General features: G+C 39.4%; 1 protein-coding gene across 3 annotated transcripts in view; it reads right to left on the reverse strand.

The window, feature by feature from the left end:
• The window catches only part of LOC142601066 (uncharacterized protein C3orf20-like), a 47724-nt gene that overhangs the window by 6541 nt on the left and 16457 nt on the right, over positions 1 to 24726 (reverse strand). Inside the window, exons 8-9 of one of the 3 annotated variants that reach the window (XM_075748958.1) lie at positions 13389 to 13531; positions 1279 to 6559 (exon numbers count right to left, since the gene is read on the reverse strand). In XM_075748958.1, the coding sequence (XP_075605073.1) occupies positions 6529 to 6559; positions 13389 to 13531 (174 nt within the window). In that variant the 3' untranslated portion in view covers positions 1279 to 6528. Of the gene's footprint in view, positions 1 to 1278; positions 6560 to 13388; positions 13532 to 21741; positions 22927 to 24726 lie in introns of those variants that run through there. The other 2 variants (XM_075748951.1, XM_075748967.1) reach the window with 2 other exon arrangements.

Here is a 24726-nt window from a genome sequence, read left to right on the forward strand (position 1 = left end):
TGTTAAGGTTTACTTAGAATTTTATGAAGGGTTAATAAATGATTTCTAGATGTTGTAATTCATGTTAGAGAAACGTGTAGTATATGTTACGAAGGGTTATAAGCACATCAGTAGAAAGTACTATAGACAGCTAGAAGCTACCTGTTGGATTGGTAATAGATGAGAAGTAAATACCTATTTATTAAAACAGCTATTAATTATTTGTTAACCTTTTGTAAATGGAACCTTAATATAATTGATTGATTTGATATAATGATTGATTGTACATTTTTGCTTATGTCCTGAAGTAATTTTCTTAAAGCAAAATTATCCGAGTGCTTAACACCATACAGTATTTTGTTTAAACAGCATACTTGCTTTTCCCTGATGTTCTTTCCTTTTTCCTTAGATCACAACTATAACCTGTGTGATTAAGAATCCATGAGAGAACAAGAATTGTGTGTTTTCTAAGGTGTATCTTGTAATTTAGTTGACACTGAAGTCTCGATATTTGGTATGAGGTTATGTGGGCTGGATTTTTCTCTGTGGTGGTGTTACGAGTTGCAGCAAACTGATGCTCACCTCACAGAGGAGCTGGTTAATGGTTTCACAGCCTTCTCTTCCTCTTGCCCTCTGACACAAAATGAAGCAAAGGTCTCATGTGTCTAATGGTGAGAGAGCTGCCTCTTTGCATGGAATACAATACATTTCCAGTCCCAAAACACCTCAGGAGTTACTTAGGGTATTTATTGTCTCTTGCTGATTCTGTAGAATAAAGGGGTGTTTAGATACAAGTGGTTCGGAGCAGTATCTTTCTTAGGATGCTGTCATGGGAAGTGGGGAAGCTAACCAAGGTCAGCCAGTTAGGGTGGAATTCTTGACCATATGTCCGAAAACAAGTGCTTTCTTTCAACCTCCCTCTCTTCTATTAGTGATTTTTTATGAACACTGTTAAATATGTGGATTTTTTCACTGACCGTAAAGAGGAAAATATCAATTGATAGAGAAGGGAGTATGTGACTTACACTGTTCTTTCACAATGTAGTGCCTGTCTTCTCCCTCAACACACAAACTTTGGGAAGAGAATGGTTTGCCATTCTTCATTAACCAGTAACGCTGTGTTCTGTGCTCTTAATTTTGTGTAAGTGACTGGAAGTTGGATGGATGATGTCTTGGGGAACTTGTTAAAAAAAAAAAAAAAAGATGCTTCTCGTAGTGTATTCAGAAGCTAAGCCTCCTCTTAGTGGTAGAGTGTATTCTTCTGTAACCTGTAATGGTTAGGCTAAGATGATGAAACTGTTTTATTTTCTCTGTGATAAGCAATTTTTTTTTATCAAGTCTAGAACTGCTTTGGATAAATTGTGTTTGAAGCATTGTCCATGCTTCTGAAAAAGAAGTCTTCCTCATCTGTGACTTGAGATCCTTGAGTTCACAAAGTGCCCAGGTATTTTTTTTTGTTCCTAGCTAATTGTTCTGCCGAAATGCATGTTCCTTTAGTATTTTTCCATTAATTCATCCACCATTTCATGATTTGATGTTGTGTATCCCAGAAATGATACTCCTCAGCTTTTCCCATGGGCTCCAGATCTTAGTTTACAATGTGTATGGCTGTGATACCAACCTGAAAAAATGATCAGGTTTAGGATACGAATTATCGCTGTCCTCACAGTTTTGGATGAGGTCAGTAGTAGCCTGAGTGCTTTGTATTGCTACTAAAATAGGTTTCAGATCTCACATTTATAAAAGCTGTTAGCTCTTTATTCCTTTGCTGCAGTCCTTAGCAAAAGACCTGGAGAATCTACTTTGCTGGCTCACTTGGAACCTAGTTTTATAATACGCTTGTCTTGGTGATGAAACTGGCCTAAGAAACCCCATCCATCATTAGTTGTTCATTTTCACCCATCGGCTGGGTCAACACAGGTTTCTGTGGCCATGTTATAAACCAGCTCATGAGTCCACTTGGGTCAAAAATCTACCCTTTTTCAGGGTTACTTTTCATCGTTCTTATTGCAATGATGCAGTTTACAGCATCTACCTCCAAACAAACAGCTGTATTGGCACATATCGTGTTGCTGGTGTGAGACTCAGGATCACTCACATTTACGATATTGGCAAAGACGGTGTAGTGTGAAATTACAGCCTTGACAATAGACATGGGTATGATCAACGGATGATTTTTTGGAGCAGGTTCTGATCCTACCTTCCTGATTTTCTACAAGCAATTTAACTGATTTCCATGATCTTATTTAATGCAGTCTTAGAAGCTGCACATATGAACACTTGGGCTCAACTTCCTTTCTCTGCCTCTCATCACATCTCTATATAACAGCCATCAGGTCATTTATTTTGATTTAATATTCTCCTTGCAGAAAAATACAGCTAACAGTGTACAGCACACGAAGCATAGCTTCCCTTGATTTGATAACCGGGTTCCATCTACATATACATAGTCTGTTATAATCCAGATTTCCTCATAATTATGTCATGTGAAAGGACTGTGCATACATGCTGTAGATTCCTTCAAGAACCTGACAGATTTCTTGGCAATCATAATTTATTGTTGCATTTAAAATAATATATATGAACACACTGAAATGTGTATTAGCGCTGAAGAGAGGTGTTAATATATTGAGCATGTCAAGGTCTGAGTGCTGTCCTGTGTTCTTTGGCTCATTACCCTAGACAGGGATTTTTTGAAAACAGAACATTTACTCCTTAGAGGTCTGTAACTTTTTGAAACCCATTAATCGGGAAATCCGTACTAAATAATGGGTTATGCCAAAGGATAGCAGCAGCCAAAACTCTTTGCAAAGAGCAGAGCTAACAATAAATGCATTTTCCCTTTTCCATTTCCAATTAGCAGCTCTGTGAAGTTGCGAAGAAGCAAGTAATTATATAGGGTTAAATAATATCTTCTGCTCCTGTCCTACCTGGAAGGCACTCCAAAGATGCTATTTGCTTCTTAGGTCGGATTGCAATCTAGCACTACATCTTTTTGTCACTTAACTTTACAGCTAACGATCTAGGTAAAGGCTTAAATGGGGGCAAAAATCTGTGATAAGAAGATTGCGTGTCCCTTTTTTTAAGTCTTCATGACAGAAATGAAACAGTGGTGTAACAGAAGCAAATTTGGAGAATTACAGATAATCGAGCATCTTTCAAATGGAGTCAAAATGTGCCTGTGTCAACTATAAGCAAGATTCACAAATGTGAAGGCTTCTGCTATCAGTTGCAGTAATCATAGAATCACAGACTGGTTTGGGTTGGAAGGGACCTCAAAGATCAGCTAGTTGCAAGCCCCCTGCCATGGGCAGGGACACCCTCCACTAGACCAGGTTGCCCAAAGCCCCATCCAACCTGGCCTGGAACACTTCCAGGGATGGGGCCTCCACAGCTTCTCTGGGCAACCTGTTCCAGTGCCTCACCACCCTCACAGTAAAGAATTTCTTCCTAATATCTAATCTAAATCTCTCCTGCTTCAGCTTAAAGCCATTACCCCTCATCCTATCACTACACTCCGTGATGAACAGTCCCTCTCCAGCTTTCCTGTAGGCCCCCTTTCCCGAGACAGTTCTACTCCCCACAGAGGATTACTAGACATCACTGAGTCTTGCGCTTAGTTTTCTAAATACAAGATGGAATCTGGTAGAGTAGCCAGTTTTACTGAGGTTTCAGACTTTGCCCTCAGCACACCTATCTGTGTGTGACCTGACTGTTTACAGTATTGGAAATTTTATGTGCATCCGAAGTGTATTTGCAACTGTCTTATTAATTTCTTTGGTAGTAAAAAAACTCTGTGTAGAGTTGTTGACCCACACTGAACTTTGTAATCTTGTAGTCTATCCTTTTTTTTTTAACAGAAATAAGGGGTCAAGTATACTAAACTGCTCTTGTTCTTTAAAGTATTTAGAGAAGGGCTGCTGTTGCTCTGCAAATGGTTTGTTCCCAGGGCTCATTACTCTTTAGAATTAGGAGGTTTTCATACTGTCTCATCTGAAAAAGCAGGCAAAGTGTGAGAAAAGGCACTTGGTCAGTGTAAAGGGTCACGCTACTCTGGGATCTTGTCTGTGACAGGGACTAATAGCAGATGCTGAGGGAAGAGTACAAGGAAAGGGAGATGGGGTAGTGATGTTTCCCCAAGCTACTCCTCAGCAGATTGTGGCTCAGGGACTTCTTGAGCCAGTGGTGGTGGCTGTCAGCTTTATGGAATTCTCTTCCATAAATTTGTTCAGTCTTATGTTTGGTCAGTTATTACTAGTCCCAATGCCGGTATGCGCTCATCTTTATTACGGTCTTTTACAAACGAGAAGATTTGTTAATGATGTTTTCTAATTTTCTATTTTAAACTGAGCAAGCCCACTTCTCTCAGTCCTTCTGAAGAGGTCATGTTTTCCACCTTTTCGTTGCTTTCCTTAGCATTTTGTCCAGTTTTTGAAGTATAATGACTAAAGTGTGGTGCCGTACTCCAGATGTATCCTCAGCAGTGATGAGTATGGAGTAGTAATCACCTCCCATAAAACACTGTACCATTCAAATATATTTGAGTTCATATAGGGGAAAAAAAAAAAAAAACCTTCTCAGATCTTTTACCCCTAGCTATTAGGATGACAAATGAAAATATTTGGTCTAATGGAGGAGAAATATTTATTCACTGTCAGCAGGATTTGGCTGAACAATGTTTTTCTTTGCTAACAAAACAAAAAGTTGTTAAATCAAAATGATCTTCTAACAGCTGCCACCTGGTCTCACACAAACTAAAGATGCCAAACAACACTTGTTTAAATTTCAGCTTGACTTTTCAGAGCTGTTCCGGTCTCTGATGAATAAGCATGTATCACAAAATATATTATCGCACAAGAAACATGGCAGTGGATATATGGATATCAGAGATCAAACTGAAGGCTTCTGTGGTTAATTTTTTTAATCCTTGGAGGTGTGCTTTAGTCATATTCTCATGATATTTAATTCCCTCATGTATACGTTTTTATTTTGCCACCTTGAATTTTAAATGTAAAAAAAAACCCCACATTTTGATTTATTTGACTTGGAAATTTCTGCAGTAATCAGATAAGTGGTAATGGTACTATAACTGTGATAACAAGATAGGGTCATAGGTAGGGGTGAAATCTACCTACCATGAACTTTGCTTTGTAGATGGATACAGCAACATAGTTTGAGCTACAGATCAGTATGTAACTGTTCTCGGTATTCTGCCTCACCTTTCACACTGCCATCTCTTAAGTTATCGGCAGGTTTGTCAGAGTAAAACTTGACTCAACAGCTGGAATGCTCTGTTAGCCCACGGTACGTGTTCTGAATTGAACACAGGATTCTGAAGAAGTGACTATAATTTAATAGACAATGAAAAAGAGTTTGTTTCTGTAACAAGGTGGTTTAATTTAAAAGGGTTGAATAAGACCAAAACTTGAGTACTTTCACATGATCAGCATATTTCAACCTTGATACCTTCTCAGCTTTAAATCTTAAAGGCCTCACGGACAGTCTGCTTTAGGGGATGCAGTTCTATAGCAGCTTAAACCAATCCAGGTCCAGGCTGCCTGCAATCTCAGTCCCTCCATTAGGCTGGCTTTTGTAACCACTCAGCGATTTAGGACATGGATATGGCTGAAAATGCACCACTGTTTTAACTTTCAGCTGGCTCCCTCAACTACTTCATCACGTGGTTGAAAGAGCACTAGTAGCATCTCAGGGGAGCAGGAGGGAATACACGCCTGGGTGATGAGGAGGAATGCCATAGGTCAAATTTAAATCAGTTTGAATTAATGTTTACATGCTGTGAGTTACATCATTAGTGTCTGTACTGAAGTGGGATAAACTCAACTCTCTATGTTGCTTCCTTCATCCCCATATTTTCTGTTGATTGAGGATGATGCAACTCATCGCCTATTTTGACTCCATTTTTTTTGTTCTTCAGGCCCAGGCTGCCCAAGACCTGTTGTATCTTATTCCACAGAGTCTCTAAGAATCGTTTACTATACTGCCAGTAAAACTGAAATTACCGTGCATGTGTTTTTCTGCTTACTGTTTTCACCCTTCTGGTCCCTCTGACACCCATGGTCCTGTCCCTTTACCACCACTTCTAAGAGGTTCAGATTTTAAAGTAATACACAAATTCTTTTTGTGTATGTGTGTAACACAGCTTGATTCTTCTGTATCTTCAGCATTGGAATGATTAGATCTAGAAATGTATGCTGACTTTCCCACCTGAGAACTGAAACAGAAGGCAGACACCATAATGGGGAGTACTACAGTCACAACAGAAATAATAATGCATAGCAGCTCAAATTTATACCACACTTTTGGTGTATATTGGCTTTTATAAGTAATTCCGGCGTACTGAAAAACACCAGTTGTGGTTTAGAAATAACTGCAATTCTAGTACAAGGTCCCAAAATAAGTGTCATTAGTTGGCTTGATTTGTGCTCAAATCTTAATATTTAAAGACTGCTTCCTGACCTTCTCCAGCTGCACGGACAAGAACTGAAAATGATCTCAAATTTCCAAATAGAAAGTGACCAATGCCTTCCGTTACTTTGTGCTATTCAAAAGAGGTCCATTCCTAAATAAACAAAAAGAGAAAAGTCAGTGCTTAATATCTTCAGTAGTCATTACTAACAGAGAATCATGCATTTGATCTCTATAGAAGCACCATAAATGAGGACTGTTTATAATATTTGATATCTGTGTTTCTAAATAATAATAATAAAAATAATAATAAAAATAAAAGGCTTTAAATGTATTATGGGATAAAAGCCAGAAAGCTATGAATTGTCCTCCAGATCTTTCATCCAAAGCCACAGCTGGTCAAATTTAAACAAGTTCATGCTGTCTGTTCCTGCGCTGCTCACTATGACATTGTACTCAAAAGTTTTTAATGTCCTAACATGAGTGTTCACAGACAGTCTGTGTGCACCTGCGTGCTCGACGTCTGCAAAGCTGTAGAGATCACGGAACAGTGCTAAGTGAAACCTCTGCAGGAGCGGGATGCCACAGGCATTTTGGGTTTATTGTCTCTGTCTTGCTTTATTGCAGCATCCATGCCATATGTAATCCCACTCATAAACTTTTTCCTTCTCAGCTTTCCTGTTCATAGGCCACACAAACCAATTGTGCAGGGGTTGGTTGGTTTGTTTCTCACCTAGGTTACTATGATAATGCACCAGGTAATCTATCTCCAATAGAAGCTTAAACATTAGTGGCCACACTGCAAAAGATGGGGCCTGGGGGCACAGAGGCTGGAGGAGCTTTTCTGGTTTGACCGCTTCTGGGGAGGGTTGTGCTGAGGTGATTGACTGTGGAGGTGCTGAGCTGGGCTCAATGACTCTGCAGGTATCTGTCAAAGTTCCAGTTTTTGCTAGGTCCTTTCTTTCCTCTGGTGGTGCCTGTCTTCCCTCTTAGCAGTCTTCAGCTCTTCTCCAGCATTCTGCTCCCAACTCTTTAGGAACTTGATCGCTTTTTCCCTTCATTTCTGAACTCACTGTCTAAACTTTATGAAATGGCAGGTTAGAGGGAATCTACACCAAGGTACTGCTGTGCATTCGCAGTCATAAACTCGTAAACAGAAGGATTCTTAGGGCTGGTAACTTGTCTGTCCTGACTCTCCTTCCAGGGAGCTTTGATCTACATTTCAACTTGGCCCTCCTATTCCTTCCTGGACCTCAGAACATTCACTTCCAGAAATCTGCCTCCTTAATGATCATAAGATGGTAACGTCTCCTCAGCAAGACTGATCCTTGAATACTAGTTCCTTATTACATGAGCTTTACTTGTTCTTTCTAACAGGAGGGTGGCACAGTTATGGCTGAGCCTGCGTTCCCCCAGACCAGCTGGCTTCTTCCGGCAGCAGGCGCTGAAAACAGGCTCTCCAGCTGCTATGCCAACGTGCTTTGGCTCCACAGCTGCCTAGCCTTGAGCTCTGGAAGCTCTGGGATCTAGCAGTTGTGCTTAAACCTTTCCTACTGTCAGAGAGCAAGTGTTTTCAGAACACAATTACTACTAAATCTCCCCTGAATTAAACCATTTTGAATTTTTATTGAGCACTATTAATGGATTGTGTCTTAATTTGAGGGGTTTATGTGAGTTTATATATATACACACATTTCATATCGTACATGTGTATTGCCAGGTATCACATTGAACGGCTTATCTAGCAAAGAGGTGGTATTTTTCTCATATCAAATTTACACCCTTAATTAGAAAAGCTATTTAACCTTGTTTTCTTTTCTCAAGGCTTTGCACCTAAGCTGCTGTGAGTGCCTGGATGCCCATCTGCCCTTAAACAAGTAAACAAATACACGTTCCTCAACATTTCCTGCCTGCTAAGTCAGCATTTCCCAAAACAAGGCAGAAGGGTAGCATAGATTGCCAAGGAAGCCACAGAGAAGGGAAAGAAAAGAATCTCGATAGCTGCTGTTTAATTGATTAATAAATGAGAGCTGAAATATAAGAGGAAATGTTTAAAAACACTGCTGCACAAACTGCAGCAAGAGACTTCTGGCAGGGCTACAGAGGGAAATCACATGTGGTATACTCTGAAGTTTGCAGACACTGGGAAGGATCCACAGTTTCTCTTCAGTGTGCAGTGGAGACAGGAAATGTTCACCAGACTGGTAGTCTTCAGCAGCTCTTAAAAAACCCTCTATTTTATCCACATTTTATGTCCACAGAAAGACTCAGTCCTGCTGTGCTGGTGTATCAAGCTGTATGTAAAACAATCTCCCTGTCTCTTCCTTTAAGCTCCGTATGACATCAGTGTCTTTCCTCTGACTGCACCAAAAACCCAAGTGGTGTAGCTCTGCCAGGAGCCTCTTTTGCACCTACTCTGCCAGTTGCTGATGCTGCTTTAAACACAGTTGATTAGCAGGTGTAGATCAGCAGGTCTTTAAAGCAGGTATGAAGCCTGGTGGCTGGCTGTGTTAAGGCTCCAAGAACTAAAGTTCTGGGTTGGGTGTAGGCAGTAGCAGGAAGACATTCCTGGGTTCTGCTCTTTCTTTCTGATTGATAGAGTTTCTTGCCTGTGATGTTTTCCCAAACCCTTTTGTTTCTCTTTTTCTTACGTTCCCACTTTACTTCCTTCCTTTTTCCCATGGATATGAATCAGGACCTAAAGTCTCTTTTATATATTTGATGATATGCATCACCAGGATTATTTTTAAGCCATTTTTTAAAAATTTTTGGCTAGGTTTCCCCAGTTTCAAAAGTAGTTTTATCAATTGTAATGCTTAACACTCTCAAAGTCTTTTTGGTTGCTATTATTTCTTCAGCATCTGTAGTAAAATTCTGCCTTGCTACTGCATGTATTGCTTTTTCTCCTTATCCTGTATCTCTGCCAGCTGCCTAGGTGGTGTGGATGTGGCTTATCCGTCCTTCAATTAGTAATGAGTGAATGGAATAGGGAATGCTTTCACAGGGATGCATAAATGCTGTATCAGCACTTTTTTTGATCTTTTATACAGAAGTTTATGTATAATTCCTCTTTCATCCTGAAGATGAAATTAATTTTAAGCAATCCTGGCAATAGTTAGTTTCTGCAGTATATTTTGCTGGCTCCATAGTACAAGCACTTGAGTAATGAACACTGGTTACTCTTGTCTAAATAAGTGATGACTGAAGAAAAAATGTTTTCCTGTGTGTCATATGCTTCCAGTCGCACTTTCCCATCATCTTTCAGAGACCTGTATGCTGTGCAGCCATGTGGCAACTATTAGCAAAACCCTTTTTAGCATCACATAAATGGCTAGGTAGGTGGGGCTTTAGGAAGAGAATAATGTGTCAGTCGAGGAGACTGGTCGCAGGTAGATCTTTATCCTAGGAACTGGGCTTAGGTGCTCTGCAGATGTCTTCTACTTGTCTTCTACTTGACTCCTAAGAAACAGACTTTGTACGCTTCGGAAGTGCCAAAATAGTGGCAACAGTACAGACTGGCTCCTTTTATCTGAAGCTTTGTGGCGCTCTCATAATGCTTAGACTTTATTATCAGAACAAAGGCTGTGTTCTGCTGGTGTCAGGAGCTGTGGCTGATGCACACCTCTTCCTGTAAACTTTTCCTCTGTTGGTTTTAAGGTCAACAGCTGTTGACCACTCTTCTCACTTAGGCATGACTCACTCTCACCTAATTCATATGCCCAGAAAGGAAAGCTTAGAGATGATGGAGAAAAATGGAAATAATTTGATCTTGAAAGGCAAGGGGATGCTTGGTGGGGCAGAGGTATTTATTCTTATGTATTGAATCTTGCTGCCTAATTGGTGCATAATTTGTTGTGCGGTACAAAAGGTATTGCTTATTCTTTGCTATTTCCAGGTTTGTTTGTTTTCATATGGAATACATATGAACAGATCCAATTGCTGCTGTTAGAAGGAGAAGCCTGTCTACCAAGAGAGGTCCATAATGTTTTCCTTTACTTGGAGATTTTTTTGTATGCTAAATTGCCTGTGTGTATTCTTCATAATGTACCATATGCAAATATTCTTCAGGAATTGATACTACCACTTCAGACAGTCAATATTTTCTATGTAAGAACTGTACGTTTCCTATACTGCCAAGAATGTATATATATCTATGAAGACTTAAGATTGTATCTTTTTGAGCAAGCCTCTTTCTTCAACCATCTGAAACTTTCTTCCTGTTTCTTGAGTTCTCTGCTAATTTATTAGACACTTGTGTTACATTGTATCAGCTGTATTGCTGTATTTCTCCTTTCTCTCATTAAAACCTGTTCTTCTCATCCTTCTACTGTGCTGCTTCATATTGGAAATACTCACACCGTTATCAGGTAACTTGGTTTAGTATAGTGGGTCTGGCTGAGATGGAGTCAGACCAGTCATTCAGACTTCTACTATATTGTTCCACTGATCCCAACATGTAATCAGTTTTACTGCATGAAACTTCCCTAAGGTTATTTTGCAGCATAGGCCATACTTTTATGAGATAGTGAAGAAGAAACCTAGAATGGCATATCCATGGTATAAGCAAATGGACAAGACAAAAAATTTACTCAGAGATTAAGTCCGTAACTCCAATGAATGGTTGTTTCTGCTGACATAACACTAAGAGACCTGTTATCTTCCTGAGGGAAGCAAGTTTTGAGGGGAGATTTGCAAGAAGAATCTAAGGGCACTTTTTTTTTCTAGACATGTGGCCTTCAACTTAAGTTACTTCTCAATGCTGTCTCCATGCTTAACTCCTCTTCCACATAGATGAAAAGGAAGAAGTGAATGCAGGGTAGGACCTGTTTGCTTATTTCCATTAGAGAAAGAGCTGATTTTCAAACAAGAAAATGCCATCTCCCAAGAAATCACTGCATGAACAGATAGAGAAATGATAGTGCTTCTTTTATCCTCCCAGTGAAAAGCAAGATTGTCAACGTTTCACTGATGCTAATCCCTTTTTGGCAGTGCAGGATCTTCCTTGACCTACAGCTGTACTCTCAATAGTATCTGTTCCACGGCATGGTATGCAGGAGGAAAGAGTTCAAAGGTCCGTTAGAGTGGATCCAAGGGATTGAAACAAAGGGAACAGAACGTGCACATGCACCTGTGTGTTGAGTATTTGGCAATTTTTGAGGTTGGGAGATCAGCTGGCAAGAGGGAAAATACCAGGAGCATCTGCTCTTGGAGAACCTACTGTTTCATCTGTAATTAGACACTTACTTAAGGATGAAATTAATGACAACTTTAGCACCAGCTATATAATAACAGTGGTGTATATGGAAATAGCTGTGTCACCTAGCCTTGGGTTTCTCTCAGACTCTTCATCACCCTCTCCTTCATTAAGACTGTTTCTGTGCCCCCAGTTGCACCTGCTCCTGTGCTCGCAGCCTGTGCATGAAAGAAGCCGGTGGAATGTCCCAGGGGTACCATTTAAGGATTTCTCGTCACGGTGCTGTGGTAGCAAGGAGCAGAAACACGCATGTGGAATAACCGTGGTGGCTCTGACCACATGTGACATTGGTTACACTTAGATTTTGGTTAGGCAAATGCTCATCTGTGCGACTGCGTACATTTGCTTCTAAAGTTGCATTTAGGGGTGATGCCACCGTGGGAAATATTTAGGAAAATTCTAGTGTAGAGAAGAACCAGCACAGGAGATTCCACAGGCCAGTGCAGCCTTTCCAGTCACTCAGAGACGCATTTGCAAAAAAACACTCAGCCTAAAGCTAATCTGTACTGACTGCAATCAAGAAATCTTGCCACTGACCTGGAGGGAAAGCACGGTAGGCCAATAATTAATGCATTTGAAAATGCTACTGTTAATTACCTGTCATATTTAATCCCTGAATTTACTATTCCAGTAATTGTTTTGTGTACATATGTGAAGTGACAAGCTTCCTTCAGAGAAGAATGGACTACAATTATAACACATGCTGTTTTCTGCTGTTGTTCAATATAAATGAAATACATTATTTTGTTAAGCTAAAAAGAAATACAAGACAGGAACAGACATTCTGTGACCTGTCAAAGCTAGCTAAGAGCAGCTCAGCACAAGACTGCACACTTCATTTTGGGCTACATCCTGTGTTCTTCTGCTGTGTCACTGCTGACAACTGCTTCTCAGTTATTAACAGCAGTTTAATAGATCATCGTCATCACACCCTGCAAGATGTATTGCTTAAATCAGTAGTGGAATGCACTGGTCTTTGTATTTGTACCAGGCACTCTGAAGTTCTGGTTTGATTACTGGTTTGCAGCACCACTAAAATAAAAATAAAGATATGGTTCCCAAAAGCTATGTAATAAATACATTGCAAAAGTTGCAATTATTTCCTTTCTGCCTGTCTTTGTTTTTGCTTTGGAAACTTCTACAAGAAAGCTAACTGTTGCAGCATATGCTTTCGCTCCTGGGAACGCTCTCTCTGTGAGCTGTATGCTCAGTATGCAGCTGTGAAGTATCTGACTATCTGCTGCAGTTTCTCCAGGTTATGCTTCTAAAGCTTCCCTGCAACTATTAATTAAACGAAGAAGCTAGTTGCCAGAAGACACTTGACTAAAGTAATTGGTTCTTTAATTGCTATTAAATTTTTACGGATAATGCCAAAATGTAAATCTAACAGCCTATAAAACAAGTAAGTCTTAGACGTGCACAAAAGAAATGGGGGATGTGCCCAGGACCTTCATCCCTGTTTTCTTATTTCCTCCTCGCCAGTAACCACCAGTAAAGATTGTGTAGCTCAGCAGTTAGGGTTAGACAGTCCTAACTGTTGAATGGGATAGGAAGGAATACACAAGATGGAGAGCTTGTAAACACACCAACAAGGTGCAAATGTTTTGATAGTGAGACTGCTGTCCTGGCTGCTCCAAGTCACAGTGCTTCATATTGAAGAAACTGGACAAAGGAGCCAAAGGTCTCAGAAGGAAGTGATTAAAAGCCATGATGACGGAAAGTAAAATACCTGAACTTGAAATCACTTGGAAGACAGTAACCCATGTGATAATCACTCCTTGTCTTAGCTATTTGTTTCTGAAGGTCTTTAGCTGACTTGCTGTACCCATTGAAAATGTAGTTGGCAAAGAGTAGCTTTCCTTGAACGTACATCTGCCAAAGAAGAGAACAAAAAAAAAAAAAATGCAGACTTGGCAAAAGCAACCTCTTATTCTAAATGAAGACAGTCAGTTGAGAAACAAAGAAGGTTGTTAGGCAGCCTGACTTACAACTTTGTTATGGCTTACAGCTTTCACCTTTCATGACTTTGTTATATAAAATATTTTATATCATTGAAAAAATTAAAAAATAAAACTTGTATCTTCCTAGTCCCTCCAGGATTTCAAAACACAGCATACTGAAGCGTATAAAACAACATTTTGCATACTGCTTCATGGACTACCAAAACCCACCACCATCCATCCTGGTAATATTTCAATTTAGGTATGGCATAACATGACATATTTGAAGATGAACACAGACAAATATGTTAGGCATAGGAAAAAACAGCCGTTTGGTTGATTTATTTTTTCTTTTGCATATGTTAACTAAGTATTTTTCTTTGATTTTTTTTTTTGTTTTGTTTTTTGCTAAGAAGGAGTAGAAGAGGGTATCGTACTTCTAAACTTTTATAAGTAGGAATAAACTTTCCTGTTTAAGTACTGTATCTCATTGGAAACAGTTTTCTAGAGAAGAAAGGTGACCAAGGTCATTTGAGAAACGATGTAAAACCTACTGGAATTAACTAGGCCTGATGTTCAAAGCCATAAGGATTCAAAACATGGGAAAAATCTGAAACTTCAGCAATTTTCTCTCCCTGGAAAAGTAAACCAGGAGACTAAAGCTAATTCAGAGCCGTTCAGAAATATCCAGAAACATTTTCAATTCTATTTCTGCGGTTTTGAACTTGCTTTTGATTCAAAGTATATTTCATGATGTCTCAATCATTTGCATGTTTCCCAAAGCTGGCATTTGTAGATTACTATCTTATCATGACATCCTCAACAACACAGATGAGTTAAAAGGCAAATTCGGTTTTGTGCTGCTAGAACTTAGAATTCTTAAAGAAGCCAGATTAATGATGCATTTTGTAGTAAGATCTCAACAACTGAAGGGCGGCAGCCTTCTGGATTTTTAGAGTGTTCCTATTGGTTTTAGATCAATTTGGTGGGTTGGGCCAGACTCAAAATTACCAGAGCAAGTTCAAGAAAAGATAAATACTTTTTCAACATGTTGCAAAGAGTGTTCCACACAGATGTAACATATGGATGATCTCAGAATTAGGGCTTGAAGAAAAGCCTGTTGAAATATTAGATGTAAAAAGAATGAAGGTGAGAGCATCAGCCTTTTCTCAGTCAGTAAAGAAACAGTGACATAATTGGGCCAGATTCTCACTGACATGAAGGCCCATGTTATTGTTCTGGCAGTGTAAAGGAGCCTTTGTTTAAGTGAATATTGGCTTCAATTTTAAAACTATAAGAATCACTTAAGCTGATGTACTATCCAAAGCTGCTTATGTTGTGGGATGTTCCCAGTGTTACACAACTGGAAGCATCTGGCTTATTTCATGGAAGCTCACAGCATGCAGGGCTCCAAGTCAAGACTCTGAACACTTCAGGGTAATGCATATTCGAGTAACAATGGATATATTCACTAGAAGGAAATCCAGAGGACCACTGAATTGTCTTCATCTTATGCTCACACCAATATGTATTCATCTGTAATATATCCAGTAATGAACATGACGTAGAACACGGCTTTTACTTGTGGGTAATTGAGAGAAAAAAAAAATATTTTACATCATGCATTTTTTTCAGTTTTATAGGCAAAAGTTATTACATAGCGCTGTTTTACTCAACTCTGAAACTTTTCTTTCAGTCAAGTAGCTTGTCTCATTACTACGAAAAGCTCTGTTTAACTGAGTGTGAGAGCAGCACTCACAGCAGTGCAGATTTGAAAGTGAACAGTTTAATACATGTTACACTATGACACAGATCCTCATTTCTCTGCTCTCTTGCTTAAATCCAACGTTGTGAGCAGTGTCAGCATCAAAACAAAGGGAATCCTGTAAGGTCTCCTCGGGGTACAGTTTTGTCAGCAGGCGGATATGACGGTAACATTTGGCCTCAGCTACTCACTCTCTGGTGCTATGTACCCCTTTATGCCTGTGGGTTTTCCCTTTGAGGCAAGCTCTTTGCATTCATTTGTTCTGATTTTCCTGACTCTCTCTTGATTTTCCTATTCTCATTTCAGTTTCTCCCTCATTCTTTACTTGTACATATGTTTCTTTCCCTACTTCTTTCTCTCCTAATCGGTGCCTCACTTTGCTTCCCATAACTGGTCTCACCTCCCCTTCTCTATCGTCTTGCTCATTACACAGATCCTTCTGATCTGATGTCTAGTCTCTCATACTTCTCCTCCGTACCTCTGTTGCTGTTCTCCCTCAATTCTGCATGTTCTTTCCTTGCCTATGGTGGGAGCACAGCGAACAAGATAAGAAACCTCCAGCCACCTCCAGCCAGGCTTACTGCCTCTGCTCCACATGCCAGGAATTTGTGCTTTGGTTCGGTCACCACACCCTGGTCTGTTCTAGCCTTTGACTTCCCCATACAGATGATCTGAATTAGTTTCCTCTTACTGCTGCAAGCCCTGACGTGTTACGTTGTCCAATTTCAGTGCCTTGCACCGCCTCACAGATGAGGAAGCAACACACAACACCCCTCTCATGTTGGCTTTGTTTAACCACTGGCATTGTCCTACTGCCAAAAAGTGGTGGGGTGCATACCAGGTTTGTTATTTTGTTTAGAGCTCATCCTTGTGGCTAATGATGAAAACTCTAACAGGCAGATAGCGAAGGAACCTTTTGCCACTGCAGGGTTGCCTACAGAATGCTTTGGAAATATGATTGCTATTCTCCGATACATATGTGTTCTGTAATTGTACAAAATGAAGAGGCTGATAGAAGGGGTAGATAAATCTATTCCAAAGATGATCTGATGCATGAATACACAATGCATTGAAACTTTTCTAAATGAATATAAATGAGAAGGCTGCCTGTGGCAATCACCATCGCTGTCAGAGGAATGTAGCCCTTTCCATTACAATTCACCTGGTTGATTCCGTGATGTTATGACATGGAGGAATTTCATTATTCCTTCCACCACAAGCAATCAATTTGTGCCTTCGAGCATAAAATTCAAGTATGCTTGAAGCTTAGCTTTGCTTGCATAATAGGTCAATGTTACCAGTCAAAGTTTTCCGGTGTTTTTCAGATTCCTGTCACTCTCTTTACGGCCTTCTGTAGCATGTTACTTTCACAGGCTGGTATTTTATGGCATGAGTAAGATTTTTATCTCCTACAGGGTATCTTTCTGGCTTGGTTCACTCCTAAAACACCAGGAATTTATAGAATAAGAAAGTTCATCAGCAAGCAGCTCTGAAGGCCAACTTTTCTCAGTAGGTATAAACTGGCATAACAAAGCTCTTTTACCCCTACCGGGGTAAATTTAATCTAGAGTGTTTTAAACCCCAAGTCTTTAGTGAAAGCCAAGAGATAAATTTGCATGGCGGCATTTTGGAGTGGGGGGAGGTTCTTTCTCCTCTCAGAGCTAAACATAGTTCTGGCAAATAGCCTCAGACTGAAATTCTTGAGGGACTCATAATAAGCAAGCCAGGGCAAAGACGAATGTTTTTTTCTCCCTGACTAATTCTTACACATAAAAAGGTGAAAGGTTAAAGATGAACTTTAATACTAATGAAATTCTGAACTTCATAGCGGTAATATATCAGAACATTTAAAAAAAAAGTCTAAATAAAAAATGTTTTATTATTGGCAACAGTAGGTTGGTTTTATAAGCATATATATCTCTGTCCTGATTCCTTTTAACCTTTGGAAGAAGGGGAACTTTTAGATATTAAACACAGACATTAAGCAATCCACAGTAGAGGTTTTGGGAGTTCAGCCCATATTTTTCCCCTTATGTGCCCTTCTGCATCTTTCCAGCTAACTGAAGGAGTAAAATGAGGCTGTCTTCAAGTTATCACAAGTTCTCTTTGCCTGTTTTTTTTTGACCAAGATGGTCATTCTCGAGGTTAATTTCCTTCTTCCTTCTGTCTAGGAATATTTCATGCAGATTAGCAAACTTCACAAGTTCTTATTATAGAAACAATTCTGTTGAATCAAACCACCCCTTAGAGAAGCAACTTGACAAATCAATGTGTATATGGGCATGTGCGTTCAGATGTTTAAGTAAAAAAGAGTTGGTTACGCTGAAGTTCATTTAAATTTAATCACCAGACTTGAAACACATTTAATGAAACTTTGTTATCTGTTCGGGTTTTGTAGTACCACCCTTCTTGGGCTGGTAATGTACAAACAAGATGGTTGAGCCGGCCTTTGCATGTTATAGATTATCTGTGGTGATGATGACATACAACTTTTAATCATTTTGGGGTGTGCAAATAGGAATCTAACCTGTGAAATACAAAGTATAACTTGTAAGCTCAGCAGTGCTGGAGTGGCCAAATATTTATTAACCATCTGCAGGAAAGCAAGGGGAATGACCAGAGCTCCAGAAAATATGACCTATAAAGAAAGGTTGCGTAACCTGTCCTTGTTTAGTATATAGACGTGAAGACTGAGTGTGGGAGTATAGTTATGGGAGATAGAAGGGAAATAAAAGCTATGGCAGAAAGAAAGAGAACGGTCTGTTTCCCATGTCTATGATAAACAGAGCAAGAAATAATGGACTAATTGCAGGAAGAAAAATTAAATGGGAAAAGCTGTCAAGCAGTAAGAGTATAAAGCACTCAGATATACTTTTGTGAGGATATTACAGCTTCTCTTTATGAACAGGTTAAGCAGCAAGAGTGGAATTCACCTCACCCACGGCTGAATCCCACGGGAGACAAACAGGCATTTCCAGCATGTGATTCATTTGACCCACTTCCATTATACACTGGAAGATGAATTACACCATGGAAGTGCCTGTTTTTCTTCAGGAGCTGTGAAAGACTCTAGAAAACCGATTCAGTTCTAAAGGTCTGTTTTGTAGATGTCTAAAGCTCTGCAAAGGACTGTAGCGTCTCTTGTGCCAGTCATCGCACTGATGTAGTGCGTTTTGTACTGGTGAAAATGGCGAGGCTAGATGACCGCTTGAGGTTGTTTCTAGACTATGAACCTGTCATTGCAGAAGGTCTGCCTAACTGAAGGACTAACTGAAACCAGAAGTTACCTATTCAGTAGGATGACAGTAACAGAAATTTATTAGTTTGATGGCCGCTTGGCTGAATAATTTGGCATGAGATGATAATGAATAATTAAATTGTTAATAAGCAAACAATTTACATCATCACCACACAATGAGCAAACCATCATTCTTAAAGAAGTCAAGAGTAGAAGTATAGAGCCTGATTATCCTGTAAATTCCTGACTATGGCCTTTCCAGACTCGCTTTTCTGAAACATAAAACTACACAAACAGTTGTTGGGTGTATTGTCAGGTTCTGTGTATAAATAGAGGATTCCACACCCTGCGCTCAATTCATAAGTGTTATTTTTCTGGAGAAAAATGACTAAAAACATTGTCATCTTGATCATCTGCAGCAGAAAATGGCAGAAACAATTTTGAATTATATTACCCAGAAGGTTCCCATTCAACTCTTGAATCCAGAGAAGTCCAAAGTCACTGAATGGCCTGATAATAGCACAAATTCCTTCCATGCTGTTGATAAGCTGTACAATCAGCTCGAAGCATTCAGCCTGTTTCGTAATGATTGCACTTAAGAAGCTGGCAAGGCTTTAGTCTGCTGCAAGGTAAATGCAATTATAGAACCCAGCCTTCCTTTAAATATGTTGGATCTTAAGATCAGCTGGAATTAAATGAATCGGTGTGATTTTCCCTCACCTTTTTCAGGGCAGTATCCTAGTTTTCAAGGGAGAAAAATAATGAAAACCTCACCTGTGAAGTTTCTCATATTGATAGTTTAGCTTGTACAACTAGTTATCTATGTGTTCTGCCCCTTATCACTATGCTGTCTCAATATTTTCAACCGTAGAAGTCTGGGAACGGCAATAAAAAAGTCACTGGTGGATTTCATGAAATCTTTGTTACATTTCTCATCTCACACCTGCATGCTGGAACGCTGGCTGGGGGTGGGGAAGTTAGGTTAAGGTCAGATTGTGGTTTCACCTGACCTTCTCTGGAAGTTTTGTGCATATTCACATCCTGGAGGAGGGAAAACGTGGATTCTTCTGGTCTTCATCCTAGGCCTTGCATCTATGCTTGGATGGCTGATTTCTCTGCAGATGTCTGTTTATAGGTGTGTACAAATTTCACCACTAATGGCAAATGCAGCAGGTGTTACTGAGGGCAAGCTTTGTCTCCTTCCTGCTGTGTTTCCTTTTTATTTTTTCCTCTTCTAGCCTCCTCACACATTTGGGGGACTTCTGTCTGTGTTTCACACTTAGCAGAAGGTTACCAATGGCGCAAACCGGGCACACTGCTGCTTGCTGGAGAGGGCAGTTACCTTTGTTGTTTGGGATAAACAGAGAATCTGGACTAATGGACTGAAATCTAAAGCTGCTGCTTTTCATCTGTGACTCTATGGCCACACTGTAAGTGAAATCTAAGTAAACGTCAGTAACTTTCACAGCTCATGTTGCATTCTTCAAGTGCGGGAACACATTTCCAGGCCCATGGATCTGGTTTTGACCTCAAGTTGCCTTCTCCTCTCCATTGCATCACAGTGTCAGTCTGACACGTTCCAGAAATTGGCAAATGCAACCTTTTAAGAATTGTGCTGCTAGGGCTCAGGCAGTCACATCCAGAGATAATTATATATCTAGAAATGTAATCATTGGATGCCAGTTTCCCTCAGCTAGCTCTCACGATATTTAACCATCATCCCATGTAGTACAGCACTAATGGATGAAAGCAAGTTTATTGGCTTAAGTTCATTCTTAAACTGGAACAGCAGTGTGTATTTGCATGTCTGTATGTATATAAGCACGCCGTGCTTTGTTATTGTTAGGTTCATATGTTTGTTATCCTAGTAATTTCTTAACAAATAATTTATGATTATAAATTTGTAAACTACACAGAGAAGGCATCTACTTTGGAAAAAAAAGGAATGAAAATCCTATGGGAAAGAAAAGAGCAGGAATGTTTGGTCCTTGGTGGTTGTTTTTTTTAACTCGGCACAAACAATGCTTTTGAGAAGCCACTTCTTGCAAAAAAAAACCCCAACAACCAACTTTGGTTTGCTTCTGCCTCCTGGTCCTCAAACACACAACTCCCTAACGTTTTGAAGGCACAGGAATTAAGCCCTGGCTGAAGATCTTTAGATGGGGGGCAGGGGGAGAGAGGGGGATTGTCCATATGGCAGGAAGTACATGCCACAATCAGAAGCAACTGCCCCTGGGAGTAACTTCGTTGTTGTAATGCTTCTGTAAAACCATTTCCTTGAGGCATCTAAAAGACTATATAGAAAGCTGTCTAAAAGCAAATGTTTAATATCATACAACATTTCCTTCTTGCATAATACATTCATTAAAACTTGAACTTATTTCTTTTTCTTTGAAACCATGAATTCCTTCTCTGAAACTCACTTGTATTTATTTAGCTGAACAATCTAGTTATTTTAGTAGGAAATTAAGGATGGACTCTGTCCTTCTAAGTGTACTAAAGGTAACCTTTTGATTCACTAGTCACAGAGGACAATCATGTTTCATTTTGAAGTTTTTTTCCCTGATCATCTGAGGAAATTCCCAAGGACCAAAGAAAATTAGTTATCTGCCTCAAGAAGAAAGCATGTAAAATTAAGTAAAATTTGAATCCTACTTTTACACAGTTTGAGAGAGACCTTCCCTTCCTGGGAACACTCATTCTGCTTTATTGAAGCTTTACAAATTAAAATATATGCAAAATTGTTTGATATATGCAGCTGAGGATGATTTCAGAGGCAAAGAACCTTCTTCTCGTGAACTCTGTGTATTTCCTCCACCAATCCTTTTATTGAAGTTTTACCCCAATTAAAGCAATAACCTTGCACATACTGGCAGCTGTGTAGGATTATACCAAAGGCAACCTGTGCAGTATCCTGTCCCTGCGAGTGGCTGGTAGCTGGGGGGAGGAGTGGAAGAGCATTTATAAGAAAATCCGATTCTTTGTGACCCATAGCAGCCATATGCAGTTAACAGTTCAGGGATTTCCTCAACCAAAAGCTTTGTCTGGTCCATAACGTTTGATAGCTGCCAATGGAGCTAACCTCCAAGAATGTATCTAATTCCATTTTGAACACACTTATGCTTTTGGCCTCCACAACATCCTGTGGCAAAGAGTTCCACAATTTAATGATGTGCTGTTAGAAAAAGAACTTTCTTTTGTTTTAAATCTGCTGCTTATCTCTTCATTGGTGCCTCATCATTCCTGTTTTAAGAAACAATGAATAATTATTTCTTATTCCTTTGCCACACCATTTTTGCTTTATAAAGCTTTCTCGTATCTCATCTTAGTTTCTCTTGTAAGCTACCCTATTTAGTCCTGCCTTATGCAAACAGCCATTCCACATTATATCCTTTTTTGAGATGTGGTAAAGACAGTCACGTGCTGTGCACCAGAATCTCAGGAATGTTTTATTTACCCTTTAACTAACATTCTGCTTGCATTACGGCTGTTGCTGAGCACTGATCAGAAGTTTTCAGGGATATGTTCAACGAACGAGTCTTAGATCTCTTACTTCAGTATTAAGAGTTATTGGGTCCATCTCTGCATCTGTATAAATAATTATGATTCTTTTCCCCCATATAAGTTACTCTGCACTTATTGACAGTGAATTTCATATACCAACTGATTCTCAATTACTGAGCATTGCACGATCCTTCTGGAGCTCTCTGTGATCAGCTTTGAACACTCCAGACAATCAAGTGTGACCTGAAGTTTTGTCATCTCTGACACATGACCGATTTTTCAGAACTACAAACCACATTCCACCCTAAATGTAGTGACTTCATTTTTAACGATTATTACTCCCAAACTGCAATCAGGCCATTCCCAGTTCTTCAGCAGAGGTCGTGCTGTTGTCCAACAGAAAAGAACCATAGCCCATTTTAGGTTCCAGAATGTCTGAATATTATTTATTGTTTTGCTTTTGAGCTGTTGTGGTAATGACTATATAAGATGCTGTAAGCCTTTGTAATTTGTGATCGGTAGAGTTACATTTGACAGCTTATCTTTCTCCTGGTCTTTGCAAGTCACCACTGTACGCAGATAACATAAGGAGAGCTGGAGCTGCTGCCTCTGGCAGGTTTCCTGAGTGCCCCCGGTCCATACAGAATGCTCATATCCTGCAGTCCAGCTTTGGTCAAGCTTTTAGACCTTCAAATCCAGGCATGTGAAACTGTTCTGAATTGCTACTGCTCCTGTTGATAGATTAAACTGCTCTGGCTGAGCATGGTAACAGCTGGGTGAGTCTGACTGGGAACTGCTCGAGGATGGGGTGAACACCTCTCTGGAAACAGCAAAGAAACATCTGTATAGGATGTCCACTGTACCATTGAAAGGTTGTAGGGGTTGTAACCAGGTGAAATAGGCTCATTCCTTTGGGACTTTGTGTTTGCTCTGACCAATTATTTGCCAGCTGAGAGACATTAGAAGTATTGATGGAAAGGACTATTAACACATTCCTTCTAAAAACAAACTCCATTCTTCCTTGACAATGGTTAGTTTCTTGTTCAAGCCAAAGAATTAGCCACTTTGCCTTTACCGTTCAGTTTTTAAAAACAGTAATTAAGACCATGCTGACAGGCTAATTAGGTTTCAGGTTTTACTCCTTATGCATCTTTGGCATCAATCTGTCTGTATCTAGGTACTGACTGAAACTGAGCTTGTACTGGTGGCTAATCTTTGTAGTAGTGAATTATAGGTATAGTAAAAAAAAAACCCAAACCAAACCAACCCAAAATGCTGCACATATACCATAGGATGTCTTTAAATTATTTTAAAACAAAAGTAGTTTATGAGCTGTTCTAAGGATTAATCAGTTCATCAGCCACAAAAAATCTCCTGTTATCTTGATTTCTCTTTCAAAAATAATAAATATTTTCCATATGGGAATGAAAAAAGATAACATGGAACAGAATCAAACTGCACCTCTGTAACTAGTTACCTGAGTTCCTCAGAGCTGTTAACAATCATTTTCATCAACTGTGGGTCATTCATACTAAAGCATATCATCTTCCTCTTTTTCTACAACAGGTCCTCAATTTATTATGTATTTTACAGAGCATTTTCCCACTTCGTCTCCTTCAGCTTTGTAAACTACATGTAGTAGGTTTGGAAGAAGTTTGGGATTTTCTGCATTTTGTTTTTCCTATTTAGTTCTATCACTTTGCCACCAGAGAGGAAAGAAAACGTCATTAATATTATCAAGATAAAAGAAGTTGTGTGGTTAAGAATTTAATCTTCTTCAGACATGTGTTCATACACAGCTAAGCAGCGTTGGATAGGCTGCTGGTGTCACCCAGTGGACAGAGAAGTTGATCACAGATGGATGTGATGCAGAAAAGTTCTTTCTGCAGGAATAGCTCATTCCTAACTGATAGACATAGGCTTAATTTTACAGTAGTTAAGATGAGATGATATTTGAAAGGTGCTTCATTCTAATGCCATGGCCACTACTAAAAATGTACAGAGCAAACACAGGAAGCAGCACTTGTTCCTTACCATTATTAAGAAGTAGACAAAGAATAACCAAACAATAATTAGTGGGCACTCTCTCCTACTGGGAGAAAGTAACTAAAATAACCACGGAAAACAGTGTATGTGCAGGCGTTTACGGAAAGATGTGAGGACTATTAAAATCCAATTATAACGCAATTCTGTGCGATGCAAAACAAGATTGCATTTTCTTAGCCTAATAACAGCTTGCGACAGAAGTGAACAGCTTGTCAACAGCAGTGAACAAGACCCGGAGAATCCTCTCTTCACAGTGTTACAACAATCATGTATTTCAAAACATGCTATGTATGTTTTGCATGCAAAACTTCAGTAGAATTAATCACCTATGAATTAAGGTGATTTATTAAGGTGACAAGAAATCCTAATGTTTCCAGACTACATATGAAAACTATACAAGTGCTTAAAACTAACTTCAAGGCATGTTTCATCTTAGACTTGTTCCTGATTTGCAAAAAGTACATCTCAGAATGTTGGGGAAAAAAAGGTTTTTCTTTTTTTTTTTTTTTTTTAAAGACTGAAACATGCTATTGTGGGATGTGCTTCAAGACTTTTTGCCACAGATGAAGCAGAA

This window comes from Balearica regulorum, chromosome 1, assembly GCF_011004875.1.
Source record: "Balearica regulorum gibbericeps isolate bBalReg1 chromosome 1, bBalReg1.pri, whole genome shotgun sequence".
NCBI lineage: Eukaryota > Metazoa > Chordata > Aves > Gruiformes > Gruidae > Balearica > Balearica regulorum.